Here is a 26,160-nt window from a genome sequence, read left to right on the forward strand (position 1 = left end):
GAAGGGGGGGGGGGGGGGGGGGGGGGGGGGGCGAGGTCTGTAAGCTAGAGAAGAATCCTGGGCATTATTTTTCTCTGCAGGTGAAGCAGAACAGCTGAAATTTGACAGAATATACTGAAAAATATTTTTAATCTAAATATTTTTTACCTGGATTTTTGAACAAGGGCTTCATTCAGTAGGTCTCTGCTGAGGATGCACTTGAAAAAAGGAAACCTGTGGATTCTATATCATTGAATCTCATTGTGTTTTCACAGCTGCTCAAAGCATTTCCACTTGTCTTTATGGCACGTGTGCCGGAAAAGATTCTCTTCGGCATGTTCACATATAGTTTAAGATCCCCATTGAAAGAAATACAAACATTTCCAAGGAAAACTTCCCCATTTGTACATTTTGCCCTCTGGATCACAGCAGCATCACCACGGTCAACTGGACAAAATGCATGGATGCAAAAGTTCCCACAAACTAACATAGCTGAACTAAATCCCAGCAGCTGCTTCTGTACACGTTTTAGAGCAAATGCATTTTTTTTATCTGCTACACCTGATTCTGCTTTCAATTCCTCTAGGCAGTATAACAGGACATGTAGGCTGCATTCATGAGCATGCACTGACTGTTATGCAAAACCGATTAATCAGCTGACGCATATTTTGGCCGCTGAGCTATGGTGATGTGTTAAAACTAGAATTCACAAATGTTCCTGCATAACAATGCAGACATCGCAGAATTAGTCAGCAAATGGATCCGCACCCTTTGCCCACGTTGCTTTTAGTTTGTTTGTAATTCAGCAGGAGAGCCGGCACCCTTCCTGTGTGTTACATATATATGCATTCAAATAAAGCTTTAGCTGCACAATTGTGTCTGTGGAATTATGTCCCAGCACCAGTGATGCTAATCCCTTCATCTCCACCCACTCTGTGCTGCATCAGGACAGACGTCATCACAGCACCGTGACAGTGCTGCTGTACAACCACAGCAAGAGAAAATATTTAGTATAAATAGCATATACATAAAGAAGTGAAAATTATCAGCCTAGAAGCCTATTATGATGCACATATTGGATCGCAAATCTGGAAGAGTTTTGTTAAACCACAGCATTTGGTGGAATTATGAATTTGCACAGGATTTACAATCTTCATCAATGAACTGTGAGAATGTGGCTTTTTAAAGGGCAGCTGTCAGATGCTTGTGTTCAAACATGTGCTTGTGTACACTCGTGTTCAAACCTGGGACATCCATCCTTAATGAAGATGGGGAGAAGCATCATTAGAGGAAACAGATTGGACTCAGACAGCCCTCGTGCCCCTAGTCAGTTAATTACTGAGTAGAATAAAAAATAGCACACTGTCATGCACAGTCCATCTGTTAACAGCTTGTAGAGTGATGAAAGGTGAGTTTTGGGAAACAAACAAACAAAAAATGGTTCTACCGCTCACAGTTGGAAATAGCCATGTCCAGATGGTGGCGCTCTAGATCATATGATCAACGTGGGATGTCATTTTTTTCACGTACGTTTTTGCACTAGTTAGTTAATCGATCATTTTTTGTTGCGGCATTTATATTTTACTACTACAAGAATATAATGCTGACATACCTGATTTTAATTGAGAATAAACTACCAATTTCCTGTCTGTGATGAGGAAATTCTTCTTCATCAGGAAATAGCCGCATGCTAAACAAACCTCTTCTATATTACCTCCACCTATCGGTAACAGAGAGAATGACACCTAGCCCGGTCAGCATAGAATCCAGTCTGGGTAAAAAAATAAATAAAAAAAACCAAAAAACAGAAAGGTGAAACCTTCAGAATTGGATTTACGCTGCTGTTATTTGCAACATTAGCTTTGGATTTATGGAACCAAGAGAATGGTCGGGAAAATGTTAATTCTTGGATTAAAATCAGAACATGGTAACATGAACGGCAGCGTGGACCGACCGCCTCTCCATCACCGCAGGGTGGCGCTGCTGGGTCGGTTGATGCAAAAACCAGAATCCTCTCATCCGAACAGCCAGTATTGGACCGCAATGACTGCAGTAGTAGATGCGTACTGTTAAATATTGCTGAATTTGTCGGAGCAAACTTAATGATTTATCTGCCAGTGGAGCGAAACGGTTTGCGTGGAGGTCGACGACTCGCCAGCTTCCACCAAGCGGGACCCGGATATTAGAAAGCAGGTTAGCCGGCTGGCTAACGTTGACGTTAGCATTAGCATCATTGCCTTTATGGAACAATGTTTGCACATAAACTTTTACACCGTGTTAAAAAAAACTAATAACGCAACTTTTACCGTAAGCGCAGCTTATTTAGGTTGTTCGGCGTTAGCTCTTTAGCTTGACATCTACGAACTTCTTCAGCTGCTAGCTTGCTAAAGGACTTACAGCCCATCCCTCTGCTATGTTTAAGCTCACTCGGAGGGTGAATAAAACGAGAATAAGGCTGTTTTGTGCTTATTTTTTGTAATTACTCTTCCTCCAGGTCAGCTACCAGGCCGCATGGCTGAACCGGAGCTTCTCCTAGACTCAAATATCCGACTTTGGGTGGTGTTGCCCATCGTCTTCATCACCTTTCTCGTCGGAGTGATTCGTCATTATGTCTCTATTCTTCTCCAGAGTGACAAGAAGTTAACTTTAGAACAAGTTTCTGACAGGTGTGTAAAATCAGCTCTGTTCTAGAATATGTTAAAAAATAAATCTGCAGCGTCAGCTCATGTTTAGTCTCTATTTTAGTCAGGTTCTGATTCGGAGCAGAATCCTCAGAGAAAATGGAAAATACATCCCTAAACAGGTACGTGGATCATTTTTTCCCTCCTCCTCGGTGAATTTGAACATTTTCTCTTCCTGATTAGCCAGACTGATAATTTTGGCGAATACGTTTTTTGTTTTAGTCTTTTCTAATGCGGAAGTTTTACTTCAACAATCAAGAAGATGGCTTTTTTAAGAAGACTAAAAGAAAGGTTGTTCCACCTTCTCCAATGACAGGTACAATTTAGCATTATACACTCTGAGGTTTATGTCCAAAACTTTAGCCGATGAACACGTTAGACAAAGATTGTTAGATTGTCGCTGTTAAGCTAAATTCGGGCAGCCTCAATCAAAACAGATTTCAGTCATTATTCCAGGAATAAATACGCGTCGTCTTGTCCGCAATCGCACTTTTTGTTCCACAGATCCCAGCATGTTGACGGACATGATGAAGGGAAACGTCACCAACGTGCTCCCAATGATCCTCATCGGAGGCTGGATCAACTGGACCTTTTCCGGATTCGTAACAAGTAACGTTCCCACTCTCTCGAGAGGATTCCCAAACCCTCAGAAATGTTACATTTTCCTCTGTTGTGCCTCGTAGCCAAGGTCCCGTTCCCTCTGACTTTGCGCTTCAAGCCCATGCTGCAGCAAGGAATAGAGCTTCTGTCTCTGGATGCCTCATGGTAATACAGTATGAGATCTTCTGGCACATATGATCATTTTAAGATCGTGATTCTAATTATTTAATGTTGTGTGACTGTATCCATCCAGGGTGAGCTCTGCGTCGTGGTATTTCCTGAACGTCTTTGGACTACGAAGCATGTACTCTTTAATTCTGGGACAAGATAATGGTAACTTTAGTCAGTTATAGCATCGTGTCCTGCGTGAAAAGTGCCAGGTGTCTGCCATAAAATCCTTTCGAACGACCTCAGGTGCAGATCAGTCCAGGATCATGCAGGAGCAAATGAGCGGCGCCGCCATGGCGATGCCTGCGGACACCAATAAAGCCTTCAAGGTATATTCAGCAGTTTTAGCGGTTATCAGCGTTGGTCTGTCCTTCACTCTTGTCTCTTGTGATTTCAGGCTGAGTGGGAGGCGCTGGAGCTGACCGATCATCAGTGGGCACTGGAGAACGTAGAGGAGGATCTCATGAGCAGAGAGCTGGATTTTGACGGCATGTTCAGCAAGGAGCTGCCGACTGGCATCTTCTGACATTGCGCCTCCAGTTGAATTGTGGTCATTGCAGGGATTTGTTTTTTTGGGTCAGAACCACAGAAATGGGACACTTCCCTTTATGTTATGCAAAGTTTACAGTACAGTTACATTCAGTCTTGGTTCATGATTGTGATCCTTGACTCTTCACTCAGTTTCACTGGTTTTAACTCCATGTTAGACAGCCTTGCTTCTCCATGGAGATATTTTGGAGTGTTTGTCTTTGTAATGCATTACTAGCTTGCAGTTTTAGGCCACCAGATTCTTAGATGATTGGAATATCCTTAGTGCTTCTTTTGGTCCTTCTATTACATGCAGCTACGTTAAGCTGCGTTGCTTTGTTTTTTTTAGTTGTATCATTTTTGAGTGTTAGGAAATTGCAGTTTTAAATGTCTGATATTTATTTCCGTGGATCATAGGTAAACTTTTGTCACCTGCCTACAGTTCGGCCCAAAAAGGATTTTTTTCTGGGCCTAGAATGTGTTTGAAATGTTTTGTTTTTGATGTATGTAGACTTTATTTTGTAAAAATGACCCGCCTGTTTGTACAACATAAAGCCTGTTTTGATTAAAATCGTTGTCTCAACTTCAGTTAATGAATTTCTGTAGATTTACAGTCATTTTGACTAGCTATTTTGTTAAGTATAAAGAGCGACGTAAGAGTTTGTGGACTTTATTGAGGATATTTTCAGGCAGGCAGCAGAAAACCGGAGATCCACGATGCTCGTTCACGCGTGCTCCTTCCATCCGCTCGCTCCCGATACCGGCACACTCGCTGCATGATGGCCGAGGGAGGCGGACCCGAGTCGGCTGGCGCGGCAGACTCCGACTCGGAGCCGGTTGCTGGTCAAATGCCAACACCTTCAACCGAAAGCCAAAAACAGACAATCGGGTCTCTTTTGAAAACGGCTCTAAGAAAGGGGGACGAATGGTAAGAAGAAACGGCTAACATTAGAGCGGTCTTTCAGTTAGCATCTAGCTAGCCAGCTAACGTTAGCTCCCGAGAAGCAGGAAATGCAAACACACCGGAGCTAGCATGCTAACGACGACAGCAAGTCTAAAACCGAATGCGGCGGTGCCACCAGTTTGGTCAGCGATTTAAAAGAAGTTGGGGAGCTAGCCGTTAACCAGCCCGGCTTTTGAAAACGTGTTTATAGTTCTCCCCGCCCTAAAGGCTATTTGTGTTGGCATTGCCGTTCTTTTGAACATTTAGCCCAGTGACTGGAATTGCAGCATGTTTGTGCCAAGTTGGGTGATGTACTGTTTATTCGAATGATGGACTAGGCCTTGAATTCGAATGATAGGCTTTCCATCAAGTCATCACGGGGTGTTGCTAGTTGAGTAGTGATTCCCGGAATCGAACCTTGGGCCACAAGATAGTATTATGCTCCGTCATGAAACGCTTGTTCCGGCTTGCTAGCCATACACACACACCCGTGCGTTTATTTCTTTTACATTTCTCCTTTAAAAAACGAATAGCTGTCTTTGTTCAGCATTATTGCAAGTCATAAAAACATCCATGGCCACCGAGGCTTATGATGTAATGTCTTATAAAGCTAAAATTGATAAGGGAGTTAGCTGTCATCACCCGTGTGTAGCCTGTATCTTAAGATAAAATAACAGTCCAGTTTGGCTTCATCCATGTGGTTTGATGACCCAGTGTCTTCTCATGTGTACATGCGCTAACAAGCCTATTAACTAAAGGAGATTTTTGCCTGGAATGAGATTAAGTCGCATTCAAACGCTGCTTCCACCGGAATGTCCCCAGACACTTTGGTGTTGCGTAATATTTGGACCAGCCAGGGTGTCCACGGTTATGTCAGGTAATCACAAGTGACACAAAGTGTGATATGATTGAGATCAACTGTCAGCGTGGCATTTGTTGCAGGTATCTGATCGACAGCCGGTGGTTCAAACAATGGAAGAAGTATGTGGGTTTCGACAGCTGGGACATGTATAACGTCGGGGAGCGGAACCTTTATCCAGGACCAATTGATAACTCCGGGCTGTTCTCAGGTAAAGCTCAACTTTAAAATAAAAGTTGCCTGAGCCACACCCTTTGTGATTGATAAATTGATCTATAAAAACTTGTTTTTTGGGGTTTTCTTCCCTGTGAAGATCAAGATACTCAGGCCCTGAAAGAGCACCTTATTGACGAGCTGGACTATGTCCTTGTGCCGACTGAGGCGTGGAATAAACTCATCAGCTGGTACAGCTGCCTGGATGGCCAGAGACCCATTGTCAGGAAGGTGAGGCCAGCGATCATTTTTGACCAGTTTGTTCCCTGTATAAAACCACGCCCCTGAACGTTCCCTCGTCTGTCCAGGTCATCGAACACGGCATGTTTGTCAAGCACTGCAAGGTGGAAGTTTACCTGCTGGAGCTCAACCTGTGCGAGAATAACAACATGGACATCGCGGTCACGCGTTATTTCAGTAAAGCCGATACCATCGGTGAGGAACCGATCCCCGGGTGAACGCTCGGACGACGCTGAATGTTGCCCGGTGTTTTATGATGGGATCTTCTGCTTCTCTGCAGATACAATAGAGAAGGAGATGAGGACGCTGTTTAAGATCCCAGCAGAGAAGGAGACACGCCTCTGGAACAAATATATGAGCAACACCTACGAGCAGCTGAATAAGCCAGACAGCACTGTGCAGGATGCTGGTCTCTTCCATGGGCAGGTAAAGTGGAGTTCATTCTTCATTCTTGTCACGTGTTTCTTAATTCCAACATGTGACATTTACCTGGGAGTCCGCTTCTAATCCACATGGGAGCAGGTGGAGATGGTTGGTGGGTGTGCAGCAGCTAAACCTTGTCGGGTTTCCCCCTCAGGTTCTTGTGATTGAGCAGAAGAATGAGGACGGCACTTGGCCAAGGCAGGCCTCCCATTCCAAGTAAGTAAAAAAAGCTCTTTCTAAAAAGCTAAATCTAATGGACGAGAGGCAGAAAGCAGAGTAACTCTCATACAACGCTCTGATTTTGCTCACCAGGTCCAGCGCCGCCTCGTCCAGGAACTTCACTACCTCCCCAAAACTGTCCTCCAACTCCGCCAGTATTTCCTCGACGGTAACCAACGGAGACAACTGCTGCAGCCCCGGATACACTCTGAACAACAGCTCGTCTTCTGGAAGCAGGCAAGACGCGGCTAATACCGGTTCCTGTGTTTATAAGCTGCTGTTCTTAGATGGGATTTTAGGTGTGTTCCAGGAGGGAAGCATAGTTTCAGACAAGAAATATTGTGTCGTCTCTGCTTTGGTGCGTAAGATGACCCCAGAATCTCCCTGATGTTCATAGCGGCAGGTTCATTCAAAGTTCCTACTGCAGATTTTTCTGCTGAACTGTGCACGGAAGAGACGATTGGAGGATTTAAACAAAACAAAATAGAATGTGCTGGGTCATGTAAGTCCTTCTTATAACGTGTGCTTTCAGCAGGCTTGGGGAGTACAGTTCCTACAGCTCCTCCTACAGCTACAGAGAGTCCCAGTCGCACCCCGGCCTGTGCGGCCTCAGCAATTTGGGCAACACGTGCTTCATGAATTCTGCCCTCCAGGTACAACTTAGTGGTTGCAGCCATCAGCTGTGATGATTTTCATTTATTTTACCAGAAGCCGCTTTTTGTTCCCTCGATTTCAGTGCCTGAGCAACGCCTCGCCGCTCACCGAGTACTTCCTCAACGACCAGTACGAGGCGGAGATCAACAGAGAGAATCCCCTGGGAATGAGGGGCGAGATCGCCGAGGCCTACGCAGACCTGGTGAAGCAGATGTGGCTCAGCCGCAGCAGCTACGTGGCCCCGCGCTCCTTCAAAGTGAGTCGTCCCAAGTGGTTCTGAGGTTGAGGGACGACAAAATTCAAAGCGTCGCAAACAAACACGCATCGGCATTCGTCAAGCGATGACTTAAAAACATGTCGTGAAATCTGTTTTGGGAAAACGCACTGGGGGAAAAGTCCTGGACTTGCTGCACCTGTAGCGCCTCCTCGGAGATGAAGGAAACTGAAACCCTCGGTTTTGTTTTCAGACACAAGTTGGGCGTTTCGCTCCGCAGTTCTCGGGCTACCAGCAGCAGGACTCCCAGGAGCTGTTGGCCTTCCTGCTGGATGGGCTCCACGAAGATCTGAACCGCGTGAAAAAGAAGCCTTATCTTGCCCTGAGAGACGCGGAGGGACGTCCCGATGAGGTACGACCTGCTCACAGACAGGCAAAACTTAACAGCTCAGTTACTTCATGCTATTAAAGTGCACTTCTGTTTTGTCTTTCTTTCCCCTCCAATCAGATTGTTGCTAAGGAGGCCTGGACAAACCATCGCTTGCGTAACGACTCCATAATAGTTGATATTTTCCATGGTCTTTTCAAGTCCACCTTGGTGTGTCCAGAGTGCTCCAAGGTGTCGGTAACCTTTGATCCGTTCTGCTACCTCACGCTGCCTCTCCCGATGAAAAAGGATCGAACGTTGGAGGTTTTCCTGGTACGCTCAGACCCTCAGTCCAGACCCACACAGGTGAGCTTTCACTAAACGGGGAACGGGTGTAGATTTTGTATTACTCTTTGATTTGACAGAGTTCCCCTTTGATCTCACAGTACCGAGTGGTGGTCCCTAAACTGGGTACTGTCACAGATCTGTGCTGCGCCTTGACCAAACTCTGCGGTGTCGCTCCAGAAAATGTGAGGATTTCCTACTTTAAGAGCACCAGAACGGCCTTCCAACCCGATCTTTGACTGATATAATCTGCTATCTTCTCCCTTCTAGATGATGGTGGCGGATGTTTATAATCACAGGTTCCATAAAATCTACAGACGAGATGACGGCCTCAACCAAATAATGGAAAAAGACGACATCTTTGTGTAGGTTTTCACACTAAGCTTTGGCCGCACGTGCGCTTCCGTTGCCGTCCGGTCAGAATATAAGTGGATAACTGCTTTGTTTGCTCGTGCCTGCAGGTACGAGGTGCAGGAGGAGGACGGCGAGAGGATGAACCTGCCCGTGTATTTCAGGGAGCGTCACTCCAAACACATCGGGAGCTCCACGAGCACCGTGCTGTTTGGCCAGCCTTTACTGATCACGGTGCCCAAACACAACCTCATCGCAGACGTCCTCTATGACAAGATCTTGGAGAGGATAGGGTGAGATGTTTCATGTGATCAGAGGTTGCACACAAGCTGTTCGGGTCCTGGATTCGCCGGTGTGTAATTCTGTTCCTCGTCCCCCTCCGCTGCAGGCGTTATGTGAAACACACTCAGAGCCCCAACAGCGACAGCAGGGCGTCGGCCTCGGCGAGCTTCGCCAGCAGCAGCCAGGCCGCCGAATGTTCCACGTCATTGGGCGCCAGCGGCAGCTCCCTCTCGGACGGGGCGTCCTGCTGCGCCGGCTCCAGCAACGGCAGCAACCACACGGGGGCCTGCAGCGAGACCAACGGCCTGTACGACGGTGAGCGCAGGTCGCCGTCTCTCAGCAGATGTGCGCCAGAGGAAACGCAGACAGATGCTATCTTGTCTGTTCAGGTGAAGAGGAGGCGATGGATCACCAGGTGAGTCCGGAGCCAGAGAACGGCCACTCCGAAGAGGAGGAGGCCTCTGAATTGGAGAATGGATCGAAAGCAGACGCCATCAAGCCGTGTTCGCCTCCAGCCAAACTGTTCACGTTCAGCGTCGTCAACTCTTACGGGACGGCTAACATCAGCTCGCTGCCCTGTGATGGAAACGTCCTCCAGCTTAACCGTGAGAACTCGCCGTGCAAATCTTTTACATCTGCTTTTGCCCTTTGATTGACACGAACCCCCGGGTGCTGTCCCTCCGCAGCCCACTCTACCGTGGCCATCGACTGGGACACGGAGTCAAAGAAGCTGCATTACGACGAGCAGGAAGCTGAGGTCAGTGAGGTCATCGACAGTCGCCAAGCAGTGGAGTGACTCTCAGGTCTGCTAATATTTGCGCTAACGTGTCGTCCAGGCCTACGAGAAACATGAGAGCATGCTGCAGCCGCAGAAGAAGAAAGCCACAGTGGCCCTGAAGGAGTGCATCGAGCTCTTTACGACCATGGAGACACTCGGAGAACACGACCCCTGGTGAGCTTCTCTCCGTTTCAGCATCAATCAGCGTCACGCTCCTTCAATTTCAGGATTAAAACCCTTTGGTTGTTTTCCTCCAGGTACTGTCCAACATGTAAGAAACACCAACAAGCCACCAAAAAGTTTGATCTGTGGTCGCTGCCACGCATTCTGGTGGTTCACCTGAAGAGATTCTCCTACAATCGGTGTTGGAGGGACAAACTGGACACAGTGGTGGACTTTCCCATCAGGTATGACTGACAGACAGACAGACACACCTGAGCAGGGATGCATTTTAACAGAACACCACTATCGCCTGGGCAGCCTGCAACCACTCAGAAGAAATTCTCAAGCAGGAAGTAACTACAACTGGAAATGCTGTGTTTTATTCTTTTGTTGCGTAACTGGCAGATTTCAAAAGCAGCCTTTTAACAGTCGACCCTTTCACGTTTCCTCTCTGATTTTAAAAAGGAGAAGTAGCTTCTTTTTCTTTAAACCCGCGTGACATTTTGTCAGGAAACCAACAGTGTTATCTGGCTTTTTTTTATCCTCCAGATACCAGGAGTCGTGTTTATTCAGACTGAGTTAGGTTGTTTTAAGGTTTTATTTTGTTTGTTTTTCTTAAAAGCCGTTTTCCTTTTCAGGGATTTGAACATGTCTGAGTTTGTGTGCGACCCCAAGGCCAGCCCCTACATATACGACCTCATTGCTGTCTCAAACCACTACGGAGGAATGGGAGGGGGTCACTGTAAGTTATCACTGTGATTTCCCTGATTTTAAACCCCTTATCTCGGTTTAATCTCTACATATTAGCAAACGCCACAGACACGTCTGCTGTGACTGTTAAATCTGTTGAAATACCCTTTTTTTTTTTTTGTCCAGTCTACTTTTAATCTGTTCTTGGATTATGAAGCAGCCCTGTCTTAATTCTGCTCCTCCTCCATCTGAACAGACACAGCTTACGGCAAGAACAAAGCTGATGGAAAGTGGTATTACTTTGACGACAGCAGCGTGTCCTCTGCCTCCGAGGATCAGATTGTGGTGAGGAGTCTTCGCTCTCTGAGCCGTTCCAGCGTGCAGATGCATTAACCCTCACGCCTCGGCCTTCTTTGCTCTTGGTGTCGGGTGTCTGCATCGGGTTTCTGTCGTGTAACTGTATCCTCTTCTCCTCTGGCAGACTAAAGCGGCCTACGTGCTGTTCTACCAGCGCAGAGACGAGGAATCGCCTTCCAAACCTCAGCCGTCAGCCTCCCTCGGTGGAGCCCCGGATGCGGCCGATGACCACATGGACACAAACTGATAAGCCCCTCACGCGCAGGAGGACACGCACTGATACACCCGACAGCCACACACACGAAGCTGAGGGACTGTACTGACATTGTTAAGTCCACGTTGCCGCCAGACTCTCTGATTTCAGATTCGTAGGTTGACATGTAGAGCAGCCGCCTTGAAGAATGAGCCGACAGACTTTTTCCCGCAGCGGCTTCCTTCCCGTTTCCCCTTTTACTCACATCATTAAACATTAAACAGACGTCTCTGTTGTCCTTAGCAACAGTCAGTAATTTAAAAAAAAAAAAAGCCAAATGTTTCAACCAAAGTGTTTCATTTAGGATCAAATGTACCAACTGTTGAGCAGATTTTAGGTCTGGGTTTGATCTCTTATCTCCATAAATGAATGCCGTGACGTAGATTCTACCTGTTTTAGACCAGTGGGGGGGGGGGCAGGCTGCTGCGCTCCACCTGTGACAGTGGTGCCCCGGTCTCACCCCTGTGTCACAACCATCAACACAGTGGGACATATTTTGGCTGTGAATTTGCCTCCTAGTACAAGTTATGGCAGAACCAGTTTTCTTTGTTTGTTTTCATTGCTCTTGTCAGTCAACATGGTTTTGAATTCTGTCACATCGCATGGCTCGTGCTGATTCTCCAGCCCATAGACGGATGAGGAGACGCTGCAAACCAGTTTTTTTTCCTCCTCTGTTTCAGTGAGGACTCTGCAAAAGCTGCCTTTTGATCCCTGCAACCTGACTAGAAAGGAGGCACTTTGAATTTTCGCTCCTACACCACCTGCTTCTATTTAAAAGGGGACAGCGTATTTGGCCTTAACGTCAAGAGTTACTGTCCGTCATAACCTTCCAGATCATTTTAACGTGTCTTTAAAAAAGAAAAGGAAGCATATTTTAGAACCCCCGAGCTTTCCTGCTCCAGCTTGTCATTAACATTAGTCTTGTACATTCATGCAGCTCTGTAATGGAAATGGTGGATATTTTTAAAGCACACTGAGTAAACAAAATAAACTAGTATAAAAGTGGTGCTCTATTCCTCACATCCGAACAGGCTTCTTGAAACAACGAACAGCTACATATTAATGAGAGCCTTCTTCCTGAAGAGAGACATTTGGATGCAGCACGATTGCGAGTTAAACACTTTAACGGTGAGGAAAACGACAGATTTTAACTGATGCAGATGTCAGGGAAAGCTGTTAGAACAGGTGTCCAGAAGTGACCGAGTGACTATAAAGTGTACTTCAGCTCAGTCTCGCGGTCAGCGAGGACCCCCTTCGCCCGTTTTGTGGCTTAGAACGCAGGCATTAATGTACGTCTCCAAACTGCCAAAAGCAAACCCCGTTTCCTTCCCCTTTACCAAGTCAGCAGTTCGGACTCGGTATCCGGAAAGATGTAAATACTCCACAGGTGAAAATAGGTGTAAAATTCTTGTGCTGGTATTTATCTTATTGCTGATATCTGCAGTATTTGTTTTTAACTGAACTACTTTGAAAGTACAATAAAAAGTGGACGCCTCAACAGGGTGGTTTGTTTGGAGTGTTTCCACACAACAGAGACGAGTGGCTGTTAAACCGACCCCCAACTGTAGTGACGCAATCGCTCCAGCGTGGCGTTGAGCTATGATGAGTAGGTGTGCGTGGCGGTAATTACACCTGCCAGCAAAAACCAGTCCAACAGCACCTTCACTTTCATGGAAATGTTTTGTGTGAGGAATGCCAACAGTCAGTTTGGATTTGAAAAGGAACTGCAAGACAAAGTTTTATTTTATTTTTTTTTTACAGTTAACCACAACTGTGCTTGACATGCAAACGATGCCGCTGGTGTTGTTCCGTCTTTTACATTACATCAAAAACCCCCCTCACGTTTCCATGGTTTCAGAGGATCTCTTCACACTGTAAAAGATTGAACGCAGCCCATCGTGAACTAGTGAGCACAGGTTTGGAAACGGGAATGCTGCAAAGCAAGTGCACCAAGGGGGAAACATGGATGGAATGGCTGGGGTGAAAGGGCTCAGTGGGCCTGGCTGAGGAGCTTCTTTATGTCGCCCTCGATGCTGCTGGTGAGGAACTTCCTGCTGTAGCGCTTGAAGGGGACGCCGTCGGGCCCGATGAGGAACTTCTCGAAGTTCCAGGCCACATCGTTCCTGCAGACCGGACTCCAGTTGATGAGCTTGGGGTCAGACATCAAAGCAGTTGGGTCGTCGCTGGGGAAAGGGAGCTTTTCCCTGAGGAACTGGAAGAGGGGGTGGGCATCCTTCCCGTTCACGTCCACCTTCTCAAAGAGCTGGAACTTGGGCTCGAATCCGTTTCCAGGGCGGACATATTTCAGAGACGAGAGGATTTCCTCATTCTTACAGTTCTCCTGCAAAGGTTCACATTAAAACACAACTCTTATTCCTGGGCAACACGTGTTGCTGAACTAGAATGGTACATTAAAGAGGAGGCATAAAAGCACTAACAACTGTGCTTGACAACTAGCGCTTGACAACTGTGGTGACATTTAATAGACAGATCGACATGTTTACACTGGTATCACTTCCGTGTAGACACCATTATGCTTGAATCAATAAATAACTAGTGAAGGTATGCAACTTAAACTGTGCATTGTATGTTCACAGACATATTTAAGAAAAAGAAAAAATCTGCCATACCTTAAAGCGAAACATTGCTTAACTTTAAATTACAATATGGGAAATTCTACTGGCAGACCAGAAAAAACGGCTTCAAACCTAAAGTTCATGGTAAAAGTTTGAAAAGGATTGGCTAAGTTTCCAAGTGCAGATATCTATCATATCTAGCGGTGATCCTCACCTGATGTCCGAACTGGTTGCAGGGAACTCCCAGGATAACGAGACCCTGCCCGGCGTACCGTTCGTGGAGCTCGTTCATCTGGGTGTAATCCCTGGAGGTCGTACCTCAGAGAGACGCGACATTCTCAATGAGGACCACCTTTCCCTGGAGGGAGGAGAAATTAAAGGCTTCTCCCGTTAACAATTTGGCTGTGAGGTCGTAAAATTGAGTTTCCATTCTTGTGCTTCTTTAAAATCACCAGGTGAATTTGCGCACCTCCTTCTGTCCTTCTGCAGGCGACCCCTGCGTTCTTATATAGGGACCTCAAAGATCGATGCCACTTATCAGGCAAGATAGTTCCCTCCCCGCAGCTTGTGCGTCGCCTTGTTAACGGGCTGACAGAGACATGGCGGGTCAAACGGCTAAAATCAACACTTTGACAGTTTCCAATTTATAAATTTCAATTTAGATGTGTTACTATTCTCGTAGAATTCGTGTTCTACACAGCATGTACGGACTCAAGAAGCGCAAGGTAGATAAAGATTTTATCAATTCGCTGTTGTTGCGCAGTTGCTTAGTGGCCCGTGAGCCGCGCAGGTGCGGAGCCCTGAGGTTACGCGTGTTTTTGTGTACGGCGTATCCCGTTCATAAGTCATCCTAAGTATCTTCATCCAGGACAGTTTTAACTCCACCCAACGATCGCTAACGGTTTGTAAAAACACACATGTCCAACGCTAGTAAATTAGAGAGCGTCTCTTACTTGTTGTACCCACTGTCAATGTTCAACGACGACACACTTAATAGAGAAAAATAGAGATCTAATTCCTAAAATAGCTTTTAAACTACTCTTTTCTACATTCCGGTGTATCTTTGTTGAATTGTTCCGATATGCTTGGGCTTTTATTTATCACTTTCGCTCCTTGTTCGCTAAACTTTGTGATGAGGATCCCTAACTGTGGCTGATGACGCGTTAAGGCGCTTGGCGCGGAGAATGGTTTCGTTCGAAGTTTATTTTTTACACCTGGATATGAAACCGACGTGTTGAGGTATAACCGATACAACAAAGTCCCATAAATGTATGAGAGCTTAAAACGTCAGTTTGTGTCTTCTGTGTATGGTTAAAGCGTTGCTTGCTCATGCTTCGGTTTTGCGAATAACTTATTGAGCTTGCCGGTTGAGATAAACACCATTTTAATGTTCTTTATCAGATGATGCGGAAAAAACGACAGTCAGCTGTGGATAAAGAAGCTCCTGCGACCAGTGAGTGGTGTTACGTGTGTGCTAATATGTGATTTAACTCCAAATGTTACATCAACTGTTCCCGAAAGAGCTTAGTTCGATTTAGGTCACCCATAACTATTCTATTCTATTCTATAACAGATTAGCGATAGAATCACTACACTTCATGTCTCAGTTTTAAAAGAAAGGTTATATTGGGATGCCAGTTTCCTCCACCATATATCTTTTCTCCTTTTATCCACTATAGCGGCAAAGAAAAAACGCAGTGCTGGTCGCCAAGCGAAGGACACGGTTCCAGAAAGCACAAATAAAAGTGTGTTTGTCACTTTTCTCAGAGAAGCAGGCGTCACATTGAGACAAGGTGGCACCTCCAATGAGATCGGTAAACCCTTGGCGTTATGACTCGACACACTAGTGGATGAAATCCTGATGATGCTGCAGAAATTTAGCATCTTTTCTTATATATTTTTTTTCTCTCTTAAGCTGTTGATCAAGTTGTTTTTCAAAAAAGGCTACAACAGAAATTACTAAAGAGTCCCAGGTACCCTGAGGTGAGTGTACACTTGCAGGTGACCTGTAAAATCCAGATGTTCCTTGTGAACAAAACAACATAACATCATCTTATTTATTTAGATTGTACAGGAATTCACAACTGCATTGGAGTCTCATATTGAGGATCTTGAACAGTTTAGAAACTGCCTCCTTCCGTGTGTCCCACCGTCATCTGATGCATCAACGGGGTAACTAGCTAAATCACCCTGAGCCAGAACAGGGAAAAGTTCTGAGAATGTGCTTATGGTGTTACTGTTTTCTTCAGGAGCGTCAGCTCTTTCCATGAAAGTGTGTTACGCATGCTTTTAGGGATTGAGATGCTGCAGGTGAGTGTGTTTCACATATGCAAAAAGAATCCGTGGTGATGTCTTACATGCTGTTGCGAGCACATTCAGCGTGTCTTTTGTCATCCTCTCAGACTTCCATCATCAGCACGTTGCTCGAAAAAGTCCCCGAGTTTATGTTGGACAGGTTTGTTGTTTCGGGAGTTGACTGATCCACATTTTTCTTCCAACAATGCTGCGTCATCATCGTTTACTCTTCTGCGCAGCAATGTAGACGGGGGGCTCAGTGTTCCGCGCATCATCATCAACCACCTCAAATGGCTTGACCGAATCGTGGACAGCAAGGTAGTAATCTCCGCAAGGACGGTTGGCCGGCCTCTCCGCAGTAATGACAGAAGAGGTCTTATTTTTAACTTTGTGTACTGCAACCACCTTGAATCATGAACCTCTCCATTTTGCCATGGCCTGTAATTTGCAGGAACTGGCCACAAAGCTTATGGAGCTGGTGTCGGTAGCCCCTGTGGAGGTCCAACGTGACATCATCACCAGTCTTCCAGAGATTCTGGAGGATTCCCAGCACAATGACATAGCCAGAGAGCTCAAGTGTGTATGCTGGAGTTGTATTTGCACTGGGTCGGTGTGGTGAAAGTTGTGTAATTCTGTTTATCTCTGCAGCACTTTACTCCAAGAGAACACTCAACTGACTGTTCCCATCCTGGATGCCCTCTCTAGTCTGAATCTTAGTGCCTCTCTATTGAAAGAGGTAGTGCTCAGCCACACACGCTGCCATCATCATTAGTGAAATTTAAAGTGCCAAATGACTGTCTTCTGTATTAGGTTCGTGAGGGGGTTTTGGTCACTTTGGCTGCTGTCAAACTGGAAGATCTGCCCGTAGTAGTCAAGTTCATCCTTCACTCTGTTTCTGCTGCTGATGCGTTCGAGGTCAAGTCTCTCCAGCACTGCAATAACCACACAGTATGGATTTATTTGTGTGTCCATGCTTGAACCTGTACCTTTCCTATGTAGGTGGTGTCTAATCTGAGGAGGATGCTGGAGCTGGAGGAGTGTGTGCTCCCTCCTGAGCTGCTGGCCTCCCAGGTCTTGATTAAGAACAGAGGATCAACAATGTAAGAGCCTGGATTCACTCACACTATTGTGGATTTACTGTATTTTTTTTTTTTTATCATGGACGTCTTGTGGTATAATCAATTAGTTGGGTATTTATGCGCTGTAGCTGACGAATGACCCAGATAAGTCTGTTGGCCAAACAGGTCAGATCCTGCACCAACAGCTGGGAGCAACCAGGACAACATCACCTTGATCTTAGACGTCATCAAGTCCTCAGTGCGATTCCATAAATTGATCTCTGAGGCTTGGCTGAAGGTGAGAAATTATGCTTTCTTCTCCTTTACTTCTGCTTATTAAATTCCATTTTAATTTTTTTTTTCTTAGGCGATTGAGTCTGTGGATGAAGTAGGAAACCATAAGGTGAGCTTCATCTGTACAGCAGGCTGTGTACAGCTCATTGGAATAAGTGAGTCGAACATGCTCTGCGGTTCCAGGTGATAGATCTGCTGGTACTTTTCATCCTCCATTCCACAAATGCAAACCAAAGCCGGCGCGGGGCGGAGAGGGTGCTGAAGGCGAAAGTGAGGACTGGCATGATCCAGGAGGCTCTGCTCCAGAGGACGTTCAGAGATTATGCTCAGGTTTCCACACCGCTTCCATACCTACAGAGAACTACCGTTTTTAAAGCACACAGTGGATCATTTCTTTAATCAAAGATAATGTTTTTAACACGGTTGACGCTTCAGGTCCTGCGAGCGTATTTCCCCTCCATCCTGGCTCTGGCTCAGAACGTGCTACGCTCCCCTGACCCCTGCGTGGTGCCTTTCGGCGGGAACATGTACCTGCACTCATTCGGGGCCTTTGATTCCTACTGCCAACAGGCACGCTTTTCAATCCTTTGTCACCAGCCTGCAATCAAATTGACATGCTTTCTGACATAGAGTGCTGCTGCATCGTGTCTGACAGGAAGTGGTAGGTTCTCTGGTGACCCATGTGTGCTGTGGGGTGGCTGGGGAGGTGGACACATCTCTGGAGCTCCTCTGCAGTCTGGTGAAAGAAAAGCCCTCAGAAATGGCTCACTATGCTGTTTTTGTCAAGGTACCGTTACATCTGATAATATATGTATTCTCTGGCAGTGCCTACAGTTTGGTTAACCGACATTTGATGCAGGGAAGTTTGGACTACATGGACAATCTGACACTTCAGCAGATCCGCAAACTCTTCCACCTCCTCAGCAGACTGGCCTTCGGTCAGCAGCAGCAGGGCTCTCACATCCAGGTTCAGCTTCACACAGACAAGTCCCCCTTGTTCTTGTTCACCACCTCACCAACGCCACTCCTTCCCCCAGGATGACATGCACATCGTGATCCGCAAGCAGCTCTCCAGCACGTTGCCCAAGTACAAACGCATCGGCATCATCGGGGCGGTCATGATCGTGGGCAGCATGGGAGCTCTCAGGTAAAGGTTGTGTCTCGGAGGCAGCTGCAGTACTTTCTTCTTCTTTTGTTCACTCCCTTCTCTCTGGTCCAGGTCTAAAGAGGGGCCAGAGAAGGGATCGCTCCCCCCTGAGATGCTCAGACAGGTACAGCTTCAAGAGTCTTTTGTCAGCATTCTAAATATCAGCCCAGACTGTATGACTGATTGTGTTGCAACAGTGCGGCCGTGCCTGCAGAATTCAGGAGTGTTTCATAAATGTTTTTGTGGTCCTTGTTGCAGGTGTCAGCCTTGCTGGAGCTGGTCAAGTCGAGCAGTGAAAGCTCACCTGAAGCTGCAGCTCTGTATTATGATGAATTAGCCAATCTGATAATGAGCACCATCCTGGACCCACAGGTTCAGGTGCGCTTTTCATTTTTTTTAACTGATCGGACTGTTAATAGATTGTTACTAATTACCTCTAATATTTGTGACAACAGGACACGATCTCCCAGAGCGTCTTGCATGACTTCCAGGATGAGTTTGTGGTTGATCTCGGGCCGGAAATAACAGAGTCAGTAGTGCGTGGCATCAATAACACAGTCACTGTCCCCTAACTGGTGTTGGTAACTCTCTGAATTTTTGCACCTCAGCACTCTTCCCTTTCCTGCTCGCGTGATGTACAGCCTAGAAGAGCAGGAGAGTCAGGACCACATTGCCATAAACCTGCTGCCTCTGCTGGCCAAAGAAATCAAGCACAAAGGAGAGCTGCCAAACCAAACCAAAACTACACACAGGTGGGTCATCTCACTTAATACATCCAGCCTGATTTCCAGCCCTTTTGAGTGCCTGTTTATCGTTGGGGCAGGCGAGTCTCTCCTCTGTGTCTCTCGCCATTTTTCCGTCTCCTGAGACTCTGTGAGGAGAAGCAGCACAACGGAAACCTTGAGGAGATCGATGGCTTGGTTGGTGAGTGCCGGGAAGTTGGAATTTGTCCTCCTTGTCCTCCTTTCTTTAATATAATGAATCATTTCTACCTCATGTTTCCAGGCTGCCCTCTGATCTTAACCGACGTGGACGTAATAGAGAAAATAGACAGCCTGTCAAAGGCTGAGCGGGACTTTATCTGTACGCTGTTGTTTCACGCCATCAACTGGTTCAGAGAGGTAATTTTGGATGGGAGTCAGACAGGTTTTATTGATTAAGGCCTTTGATCAAACTGTCGCTGCTGTGGCTTTTCATAGGTAATCAATTCGTTCTGTCAGCAAGAAGATATCGATGTGAAGATGAAGGTGATAACTCGTCTGCAGAACATCACCTACCTTCACACTCTGTTGGAGGAGGCTTTGTCAGGTAATCCAGTCATCACTGGGCTCTCACAGCTCCCAGTTATACCAGTGATCTTTAAGATGATGTGCTTTTCAGGAACACCCGGTTTTGTTCCGCCTGTCGCCAACTTTGATGGCGAGAGCCCAGACGTTCCCTCACCTGGTCCTGCTGCACCTGGGAATAAGGCGAAGAAAGGTGACATTGCTGAACTGAATGTGTTTGATGCCATAAGACTGCAGGTTGCTTGATTTGCAGTTTTGTTTTTCAGAAAGCGTGGGGAAGAAGAGAAAGGCCCCTGGCCCGAATTCTTCAGAAAGCAGCTCTCAGCTGGAGGACACAACCAATGGAGACAAAACCCAGCAGGTAAATGCGGAGCACTCATAGTTGTCTGACTCTGTGACTCCCCACTTGACCTGAGGTTTTGTTGCTGCTACAGGAGCAACTGGAGAAGGAGAAAGAGAACCGACAGGGGACGAGTCTTGGATCCTACAGAGCTTTTTTCAGAGAGCTGGACATGGAAGTCCTCAGGTTGCTGCAGTACGGTCTGCTGTCCCGCTCACTCCTCGACTCAGAGCAAAACACCAACGTAAGAACCCTGTATAGGATTAATAGAAATGTTTGCAGAGATAAAGTTTTCAGCATGTATCAGATCAGTTTAAGAGTTTTCTCACATGTTTAAGGTGCGAGTGGAGATTCGTCTGGGCCCTGCTGAGCTGGTCTTCCTGCTGGAGGACATGCTTCGTAAACTGGACTTCCGTCTGACTGCTGGACCTGCCAAGAAATCCCCTTTTGTCAAGGTACAAACCCCCCCCAAACATTTGCAGATGGCTAATAAGGGAAAATATTTGTTTTCTGAAGATTTCTCTTCCTGCAGGGGAGGAGTGATAAGACGGTAGGGTTCTCACACCTACAGCAGAGAAGCGTGAAGGACATTGCTTCCTTCACTGTCCAGCTGCTGCCCGCCCTTTGCTCTCATCTGGAGAACTGCCACAACCATTTTCAGGTACACTGAAAGAGGATAGATGAAGATTCTGTCTGTAATCTCAGAAAACTCCAATGAATAGAACACTCTGCAGAGCAACAAGAGTCAGACATTTATGTTTAATTCTGTCATTGTTTCCATTTCTGCGCAGACTCTGCTGTCTGAAAATGGTGGCGTGGTGGATGGACCCAATACAGATCTTCGTGAGCACCAGTTGATGTCATTTGGCTACCAGCTGCTCCTACAAATCCTGAACACCACCTTCAGCTGGTGAGCAAAGTGGGAGAAGCAGGACTCAGATTTTAGATGCGGTTTCTAGATTTTCTGCATTTGTGTGTTCATCAGGTCTGGATTCAGTCATCCAGGACATCGAGGCTTGTTGAAGACGGCTCTGGGAGTATTAGCTGGAAGGCTAAAGGAGGGAAGTGACAAGCTGGCCCTGGACCAGCTTGTAAAGTGAGTGTAAATATAAACACTATTTATTTTTAAATGTTAATGAAAAACTAATTGTAGACTTCCGTCTGACTGATAGAGAAGCATTATTTAAAACTGTCAGACGTTGTTTTAATGGGAATAAATGTTTGCTTTCTTTGGCACAGGCACAGCTTTGAGTACATGTTGAACTTCCGCAGCACAGTACCGAGTCTCGGCACAGCTTTGTGTCTCTGCCAGCTTCTGTCCACTGTGTCAGAGAAAGGAGGAAACCCTACCGCCTACAGAGAGCAGATGGGTCAGTCGTGGGCCTCGTCTCATTCCTACTGTCTCCTTTTTTCCATCTTCTTTGGTGCTCGACTGATGTTTAATCTCTTCAGCATCCCTATCAAAACGTTTCCTGAGTCAGGACTGGGTGACGGCCAACGGAGAAAAGGAGCGAGGGAAGCAAATTCAATGAAACCCTTCACAGTCTCCTTAGGTCTGTCTCCATGCTATAATCAACACAGATTGCCTTTAACATTAATGGACACAACCAACATGCTACTGATAGAACCTGAGTGCTAGCTTATTAATGGTTAAGGCATCTGAACTGATTAACTTTAAATAATCTCTCCTTTCTTCAGCATCTACCTGGCACATGTCACTGACGTTCTGGAGGCAGTGGAGGAGATTGCTGGAGAGGGCATCTCACAGTACCTCAATGCTTCAAAAGATGAGAGCGCTTCATCTTGGCCCACCCTCACCAAGTACAACCCCTCATTTCCCAAGTTTTTCCATCAAATTTAATCGTCCTGTTGTATAATTCATGTTGTTGCTACTTTTCATGGATTTTTAAAAATGTCCTGTCAATCTTCAGGCAGACCTTCCTGGTGTTCTATAAAGTGCTCATGGCAGAGCTGGAAAAGGCTGCCAGAAAGATTCCTCCATGGAAAAGCAGTGACAGCACTGAGGTCAGCCACTAGGTGTTGCAGTAACGAACGCACAATCCTGCATATGCTATAATTGTTATGTGTTTCTTAAATTCCACTTCCAGGCTCAGAGTGAAAAGCTGCTGAGATGGAACTTGGCTGTCAGAGATTTTCGTATTCTGGTCAATCTAGTCAAGGTCAGACCCTCCAGGATGGAAACCACTAAATCAATCAAGGCAGTTTAAAACGACAACAAATCAATGGGAAAATGACTTGTCCTCTCTGTCCTCATTTTCCAGGCGTTTGATTCCAGGCCCATTCTCAACGTGTGCTTGAAGGTGAACAGGCTGAATATAACGAGGACTGAAAACAAACACGTTAAGCTACTTTCTATTTTGTATTAACGCTCATATTTGGCAGTATGGTCGCCTGTTCCTGGAGTCTTTTCTGAAGTTGGGGATGCCACTTCTGGATAACAGTTTCAAAAGGCACAAGGTAAGCAACACAATTTATAATTTAATAGCAATGTTGTAAACACGACATGCTCTAATCAGAACCTTAAATGATAAAAAAAACATTAGACTTTTCAATTGGTCATTCAAACAATTTCACTTTGTTCAAACTACTGTAATTATTGTAAGAAATACTGCATTTACCTGAGAATAAGAGAGGAATATTGGTTTGAAATGGATCAAATACAGTACAAGGTTATCTTGTCTTCTCAAGATGGACGTTCAGAGCCTCCTGAAAACCTTCCAGCTCAGTACCAGGCAGCTCCATCACATGTGTGGCCATTCTAAGGTATAAACGGTGAAGTTTCCAGTCCACTCATCAATGTTTTAAAGTATATTGATCTTGTTTTGCCACATTGTTTGTTGAACCAGATTCGCCAGGACACGAGTCTGACCAATCATGTCCCTGCCTTGAAGAAGAGCCTGGAGCTGTTTGTGTACAGGGTGAAGGCCATGCTGACCCTCAACAATTGTCAGGAGGCCTTTTGGATCGGAAACCTGAAGAACCGCAACCTGAAGGTGCAGAGCAGCCTCTCAGCACAACAGGCGAATCTTGTTTCACCAACGTTTTCACCTACAAATGATGAAATGTGCTGCAGGGGGAAGAGATTTTGTCTCAGAGGTCTCAAGAAAGTGAGGATGATGAAGAAGGGGAGGCAGAGCAGAGGACACCGCTGCCTCAGGATCAGTCAGAGGATGAGGTTCGTGCTTTTCAAGCGTTCTGCAGCCTTCGCTTTCTTCTTTTATAAGCATTTTACAAGCTTTTGTTTAAAATGCTTCACTACCATTAAATTTAGAAGAAATCAAAATCCCCCCCCCCCCAGCCATAAATCAACTCTAAACAACCTGGCTGAATATTGAATTCCACTTTAGGGATTACGTGATCCTTGTGGTAAAATTCGGCAGAGATGAGGTTTGTGTGCATGAGCAGATCAGCGGTGCGTCAGTCGATGCCGCCTGATTCTTAACGGTGTGAAGGTAAATCAATACGAGTCAGTCAACAGGCAGTTCAAACTGAGAGCAGCCCCCCTGCTGAGTGTTAACAGGACCTGCAGAGTCAGGAGCTGAGAGCTGCCACCTTTCCTTCTTATTTATATTTAAAGTTCTGTTTCTGGCCTGCAGGTTTAAAGCTTCAGTGTTGGATGTTTCCTGTGCTTTCAGGCTCGGGGCTCCGACTCTGAGGAGAGCAAGAGGGTGAATGTAGAAGAAGACGTAGATCAAGACATCACCGATGACTCTGGCACCGATGACTAACTAAAATAATCTGCTGGTTGTTATGAATGTAGGGATTACTGCACCTGTGGGATTTTAGATTAGAACTATCATTAGATCATAGATTTATAATGTTTCTCTCACTGTTCTGGAAGAGAATACATTTATACTCGTTTGCAGGTAAACTATACTTTTGATTTGAGATTTTCAGTCCTATTTGTCATTTTGTATTTGTTGTTTTGTTATTAATTGCATTTTCTCATATAAATAAGTTTTCATCACCAATGTTTCCTATTGTTTATTTCATAAATGCTCACTGACATGTGAAGTGTAAAAAAAATAATGAGCATTCACAATTACTTTTCTATCACTTTTGTAATGGTACAACATTTATTGAGGATTAGGAAACTTTTCCCACAGAACAAAGGCTGAACACTGAGATCTTTGTCCCAGGAGAAATCTTCTAAAGTACCACAACAATGATTAGTGGAAGCTTTAAGGCTGCAGTTTCCTTTTCTCATGAACAGGATTTGAGGTGTCTCTTAAACTGTCATAGTTGCATTATCGGTGCCTCCTTTGGGAATATAAGCAGAAACCATGAGTATAAAAATAGTAATTAAAGATGTCTGTTTTTCAATAACATTTTTTTTTTTTTTTTACATGAATCCATTTGTCCCCTGCAGCATCCTGACTCCAAATTTTTATCACAATCATTCATCTTTTTCCAATTTTAAGACCAGCTCCTGAAATTGAATAAAAGACTACAGGATGGTTTGATAACCGAGGTGAAAGTGTGTTGTTCAGTGTCTGATTACTGGAAAGCAATCCTGCAAATCTCGTTCCTCCCGTGTGGATCAGCAGCTCCCAGATTGGCCCAGTTTCGGCTTTATTAGCAGGTATAAACAACTTAACAACTTAGGCTGCAATATCAGGAAAGGCAAAATTAGTAACGCGTGCACTGCAAACATAATCAGGACGAGGATATTTAGGTTAATGATACTATTTTCTCCATAAACAATAGTTCATTTAATTTCCTAAGAGGATTACTGTTTAATCCTTATATAAGTAACTCAGAGCCCTAAACGAAAACTACACGGAAGTATTTTAGACAACTAGGCAGGGTAACTTAGAGAAGTCGATCATTAGAAACGGTGATATAGTTTATTAAAGCAGGAGAAACAGACGTCTTTTGTCAACTCTCGCAGCCTCTGGGATAAATCCATTCAGATTCAGGGGGGGTACGGGTACATCTGATTGGGACAACCTTGATAATGACGCAAATGTACTGCGATCTGGAAATTAAATACAATTTGTCATTTTTAATTAGATACATAATCAACTTGTTTTTGCGTGTCGTTGTCGTCTAGATAGCTTTGGTGTAATCTGCTTTGACAGATTCCCCCCCGTGTGAAGGCGATAATGGTCCTTCCGGGAAGTGTTCTTCACTGTTTGGGGAAATACCACAAACTGGCTTTTTCTGTCAGCTGGAACGTCTGTTTCCTATCTCATGTGAGGTGAATTCAACCGACAAATCTTGGTCGAATGCCACCGTTACAATTTTAAACTGCCAGGTTATTTCCAGTGGCGGCTACTTTTGCTGAACCAGTCTTTTTGTATCTCAGCCAGGGCGACAGATCTAATTTTTTTTTCTATAAACCTCATTGACTGTAGCGCTCTGGGAACCATGTCTGACTTAATTCTGCTGCTCCTGGTGGTCGTCCTCCTGGTGTGTTTGATCGCAACTGTCGGGTTCTTCTTGCTGTACTCGGGACTCCTGACTGATGTGCTTGTAAAAACCGGACCACCTCCCATTCGAAATGTGACTATTGCATACAAATTCAAAGAGGGACCCTACAAAGAGTGCGGTGCAGCCTTCACAGAGAGCTGCAGCATTGGGCCGAAGCTCAGCTCCATCGCTGTCTTCTACGATGACCCCAAACAGGTGAGACCCCACAGGATTGAGCAGATAATCTGAATTTAAACTTGACATCATGGCGCAACACAGACGAGAATCACAATGTGTTTGGTCACCTGATAAGATCACAGTTCCAAGTCCTGAGTGAGGACCGAGTAAAGTCCTTAAGGTCACACAGAAAGGCCCACGTTTCGCATTTGACCCCTGCAGGTATGAACGCGTAGAGAGGGTCACTG

At 45.6% G+C, this 26,160-nt stretch overlaps 5 protein-coding genes across 6 annotated transcripts in view; 4 read left to right on the forward strand and 1 right to left on the reverse strand.

Moving 5' to 3' along the window:
* The first annotated feature begins 1,943 nt into the window (after window positions 1–1,943).
* emc3 (ER membrane protein complex subunit 3) lies at window positions 1,944–4,544 on the forward strand. The gene is made up of 9 exons (XM_003973166.3): window positions 1,944–2,172; window positions 2,474–2,645; window positions 2,725–2,782; window positions 2,883–2,976; window positions 3,165–3,269; window positions 3,344–3,425; window positions 3,514–3,593; window positions 3,675–3,757; window positions 3,826–4,544. Exons 2-9 carry the CDS (start codon window positions 2,491–2,493, stop codon window positions 3,952–3,954), a joined length of 786 nt encoding a protein of 261 aa, XP_003973215.1. The 5' UTR covers window positions 1,944–2,172; window positions 2,474–2,490; the 3' UTR covers window positions 3,955–4,544.
* A 157-nt stretch (window positions 4,545–4,701) lies between these two features.
* Window positions 4,702–12,804, forward strand: usp4 (ubiquitin specific peptidase 4 (proto-oncogene)). Of its 2 annotated transcripts, none has more exons than XM_011613763.2 (22): window positions 4,702–4,884; window positions 5,842–5,969; window positions 6,072–6,202; window positions 6,280–6,406; window positions 6,492–6,637; window positions 6,789–6,850; window positions 6,947–7,090; window positions 7,386–7,506; window positions 7,590–7,763; window positions 7,975–8,133; window positions 8,230–8,454; window positions 8,535–8,618; window positions 8,704–8,798; window positions 8,895–9,077; window positions 9,173–9,381; window positions 9,456–9,671; window positions 9,753–9,823; window positions 9,903–10,018; window positions 10,102–10,251; window positions 10,645–10,748; window positions 10,953–11,041; window positions 11,178–12,804. In XM_011613763.2, the coding sequence occupies exons 1-22, from the start codon at window positions 4,733–4,735 to the stop codon at window positions 11,298–11,300; spliced, it is 3,009 nt and encodes a 1,002-aa protein (XP_011612065.2). In that variant the 5' UTR covers window positions 4,702–4,732; the 3' UTR covers window positions 11,301–12,804. The 2 variants fall into 2 exon arrangements, with proteins under 2 accessions (XP_011612065.2, XP_003973214.2); XM_003973165.3 differs by having other exon boundaries at window positions 7,389–7,506.
* A 227-nt stretch (window positions 12,805–13,031) lies between these two features.
* LOC101079245 (glutathione peroxidase 1-like) lies at window positions 13,032–14,402 on the reverse strand. The gene is made up of 2 exons (XM_011613762.2): window positions 14,097–14,402; window positions 13,032–13,647 (listed from the first exon to the last, which is right to left on the reverse strand). Exons 1-2 carry the CDS (start codon window positions 14,310–14,312, stop codon window positions 13,297–13,299), a joined length of 567 nt encoding a protein of 188 aa, XP_011612064.2. The 5' UTR covers window positions 14,313–14,402; the 3' UTR covers window positions 13,032–13,296.
* On the forward strand, window positions 14,396–24,290 carry fancd2 (FA complementation group D2). The gene is given in 45 exon segments (XM_029826975.1): window positions 14,396–14,607; window positions 15,284–15,335; window positions 15,562–15,696; window positions 15,798–15,865; window positions 15,948–16,054; window positions 16,132–16,192; window positions 16,285–16,337; window positions 16,417–16,495; window positions 16,629–16,753; window positions 16,826–16,913; window positions 16,988–17,092; window positions 17,177–17,277; window positions 17,422–17,533; window positions 17,603–17,638; window positions 17,713–17,859; window positions 17,965–18,099; window positions 18,185–18,316; window positions 18,389–18,496; window positions 18,567–18,676; window positions 18,749–18,800; window positions 18,935–19,054; window positions 19,132–19,205; window positions 19,285–19,428; window positions 19,500–19,600; window positions 19,682–19,797; window positions 19,876–19,984; window positions 20,057–20,155; window positions 20,229–20,323; window positions 20,397–20,546; window positions 20,641–20,757; window positions 20,835–20,963; window positions 21,094–21,212; window positions 21,288–21,398; window positions 21,542–21,672; window positions 21,755–21,816; window positions 21,818–21,855; window positions 22,001–22,123; window positions 22,234–22,327; window positions 22,411–22,482; window positions 22,585–22,623; window positions 22,706–22,780; window positions 23,012–23,086; window positions 23,170–23,316; window positions 23,397–23,498; window positions 23,959–24,290. Coding segments are annotated over 45 exon segments (4,404 nt in total). The 5' UTR covers window positions 14,396–14,544; the 3' UTR covers window positions 24,052–24,290.
* Window positions 24,291–25,445: 1,155 nt separating this feature from the next.
* The window catches only part of tex264a (testis expressed 264, ER-phagy receptor a), a 35,240-nt gene continuing 34,525 nt past the window's right edge, over window positions 25,446–26,160 (forward strand). The window contains exon 1 of the mRNA XM_003973189.3: window positions 25,446–25,951. Coding sequence (XP_003973238.1) covers window positions 25,694–25,951 — 258 coding nt within the window. The 5' untranslated portion in view covers window positions 25,446–25,693. The remainder of the gene's footprint in view (window positions 25,952–26,160) is intronic.

This window comes from Takifugu rubripes, chromosome 19 (genome assembly GCF_901000725.2).
Source record: "Takifugu rubripes chromosome 19, fTakRub1.2, whole genome shotgun sequence".
Taxonomy (NCBI): domain Eukaryota; kingdom Metazoa; phylum Chordata; class Actinopteri; order Tetraodontiformes; family Tetraodontidae; genus Takifugu; species Takifugu rubripes.

Coding starts and splice junctions, on each gene's coding strand:
- emc3 (XM_003973166.3), top strand. CDS start 2,491: ATGGCTGAACCGGAGCTTCTCCTAGACTCAAATATCCGACTTTGGGTG. Junction 2,783..2,882: donor GAAAATACATCCCTAAACAG/GTACGTGGATCA, acceptor TTTTTGTTTTAG/TCTTTTCTAATGCGGAAGTT. Junction 2,977..3,164: donor TCCACCTTCTCCAATGACAG/GTACAATTTAGC, acceptor TTTGTTCCACAG/ATCCCAGCATGTTGACGGAC.
- usp4 (XM_011613763.2), top strand. CDS start 4,733: ATGATGGCCGAGGGAGGCGGACCCGAGTCGGCTGGCGCGGCAGACTCC. Junction 5,970..6,071: donor TAACTCCGGGCTGTTCTCAG/GTAAAGCTCAAC, acceptor TTCCCTGTGAAG/ATCAAGATACTCAGGCCCTG. Junction 6,203..6,279: donor AGAGACCCATTGTCAGGAAG/GTGAGGCCAGCG, acceptor TCGTCTGTCCAG/GTCATCGAACACGGCATGTT.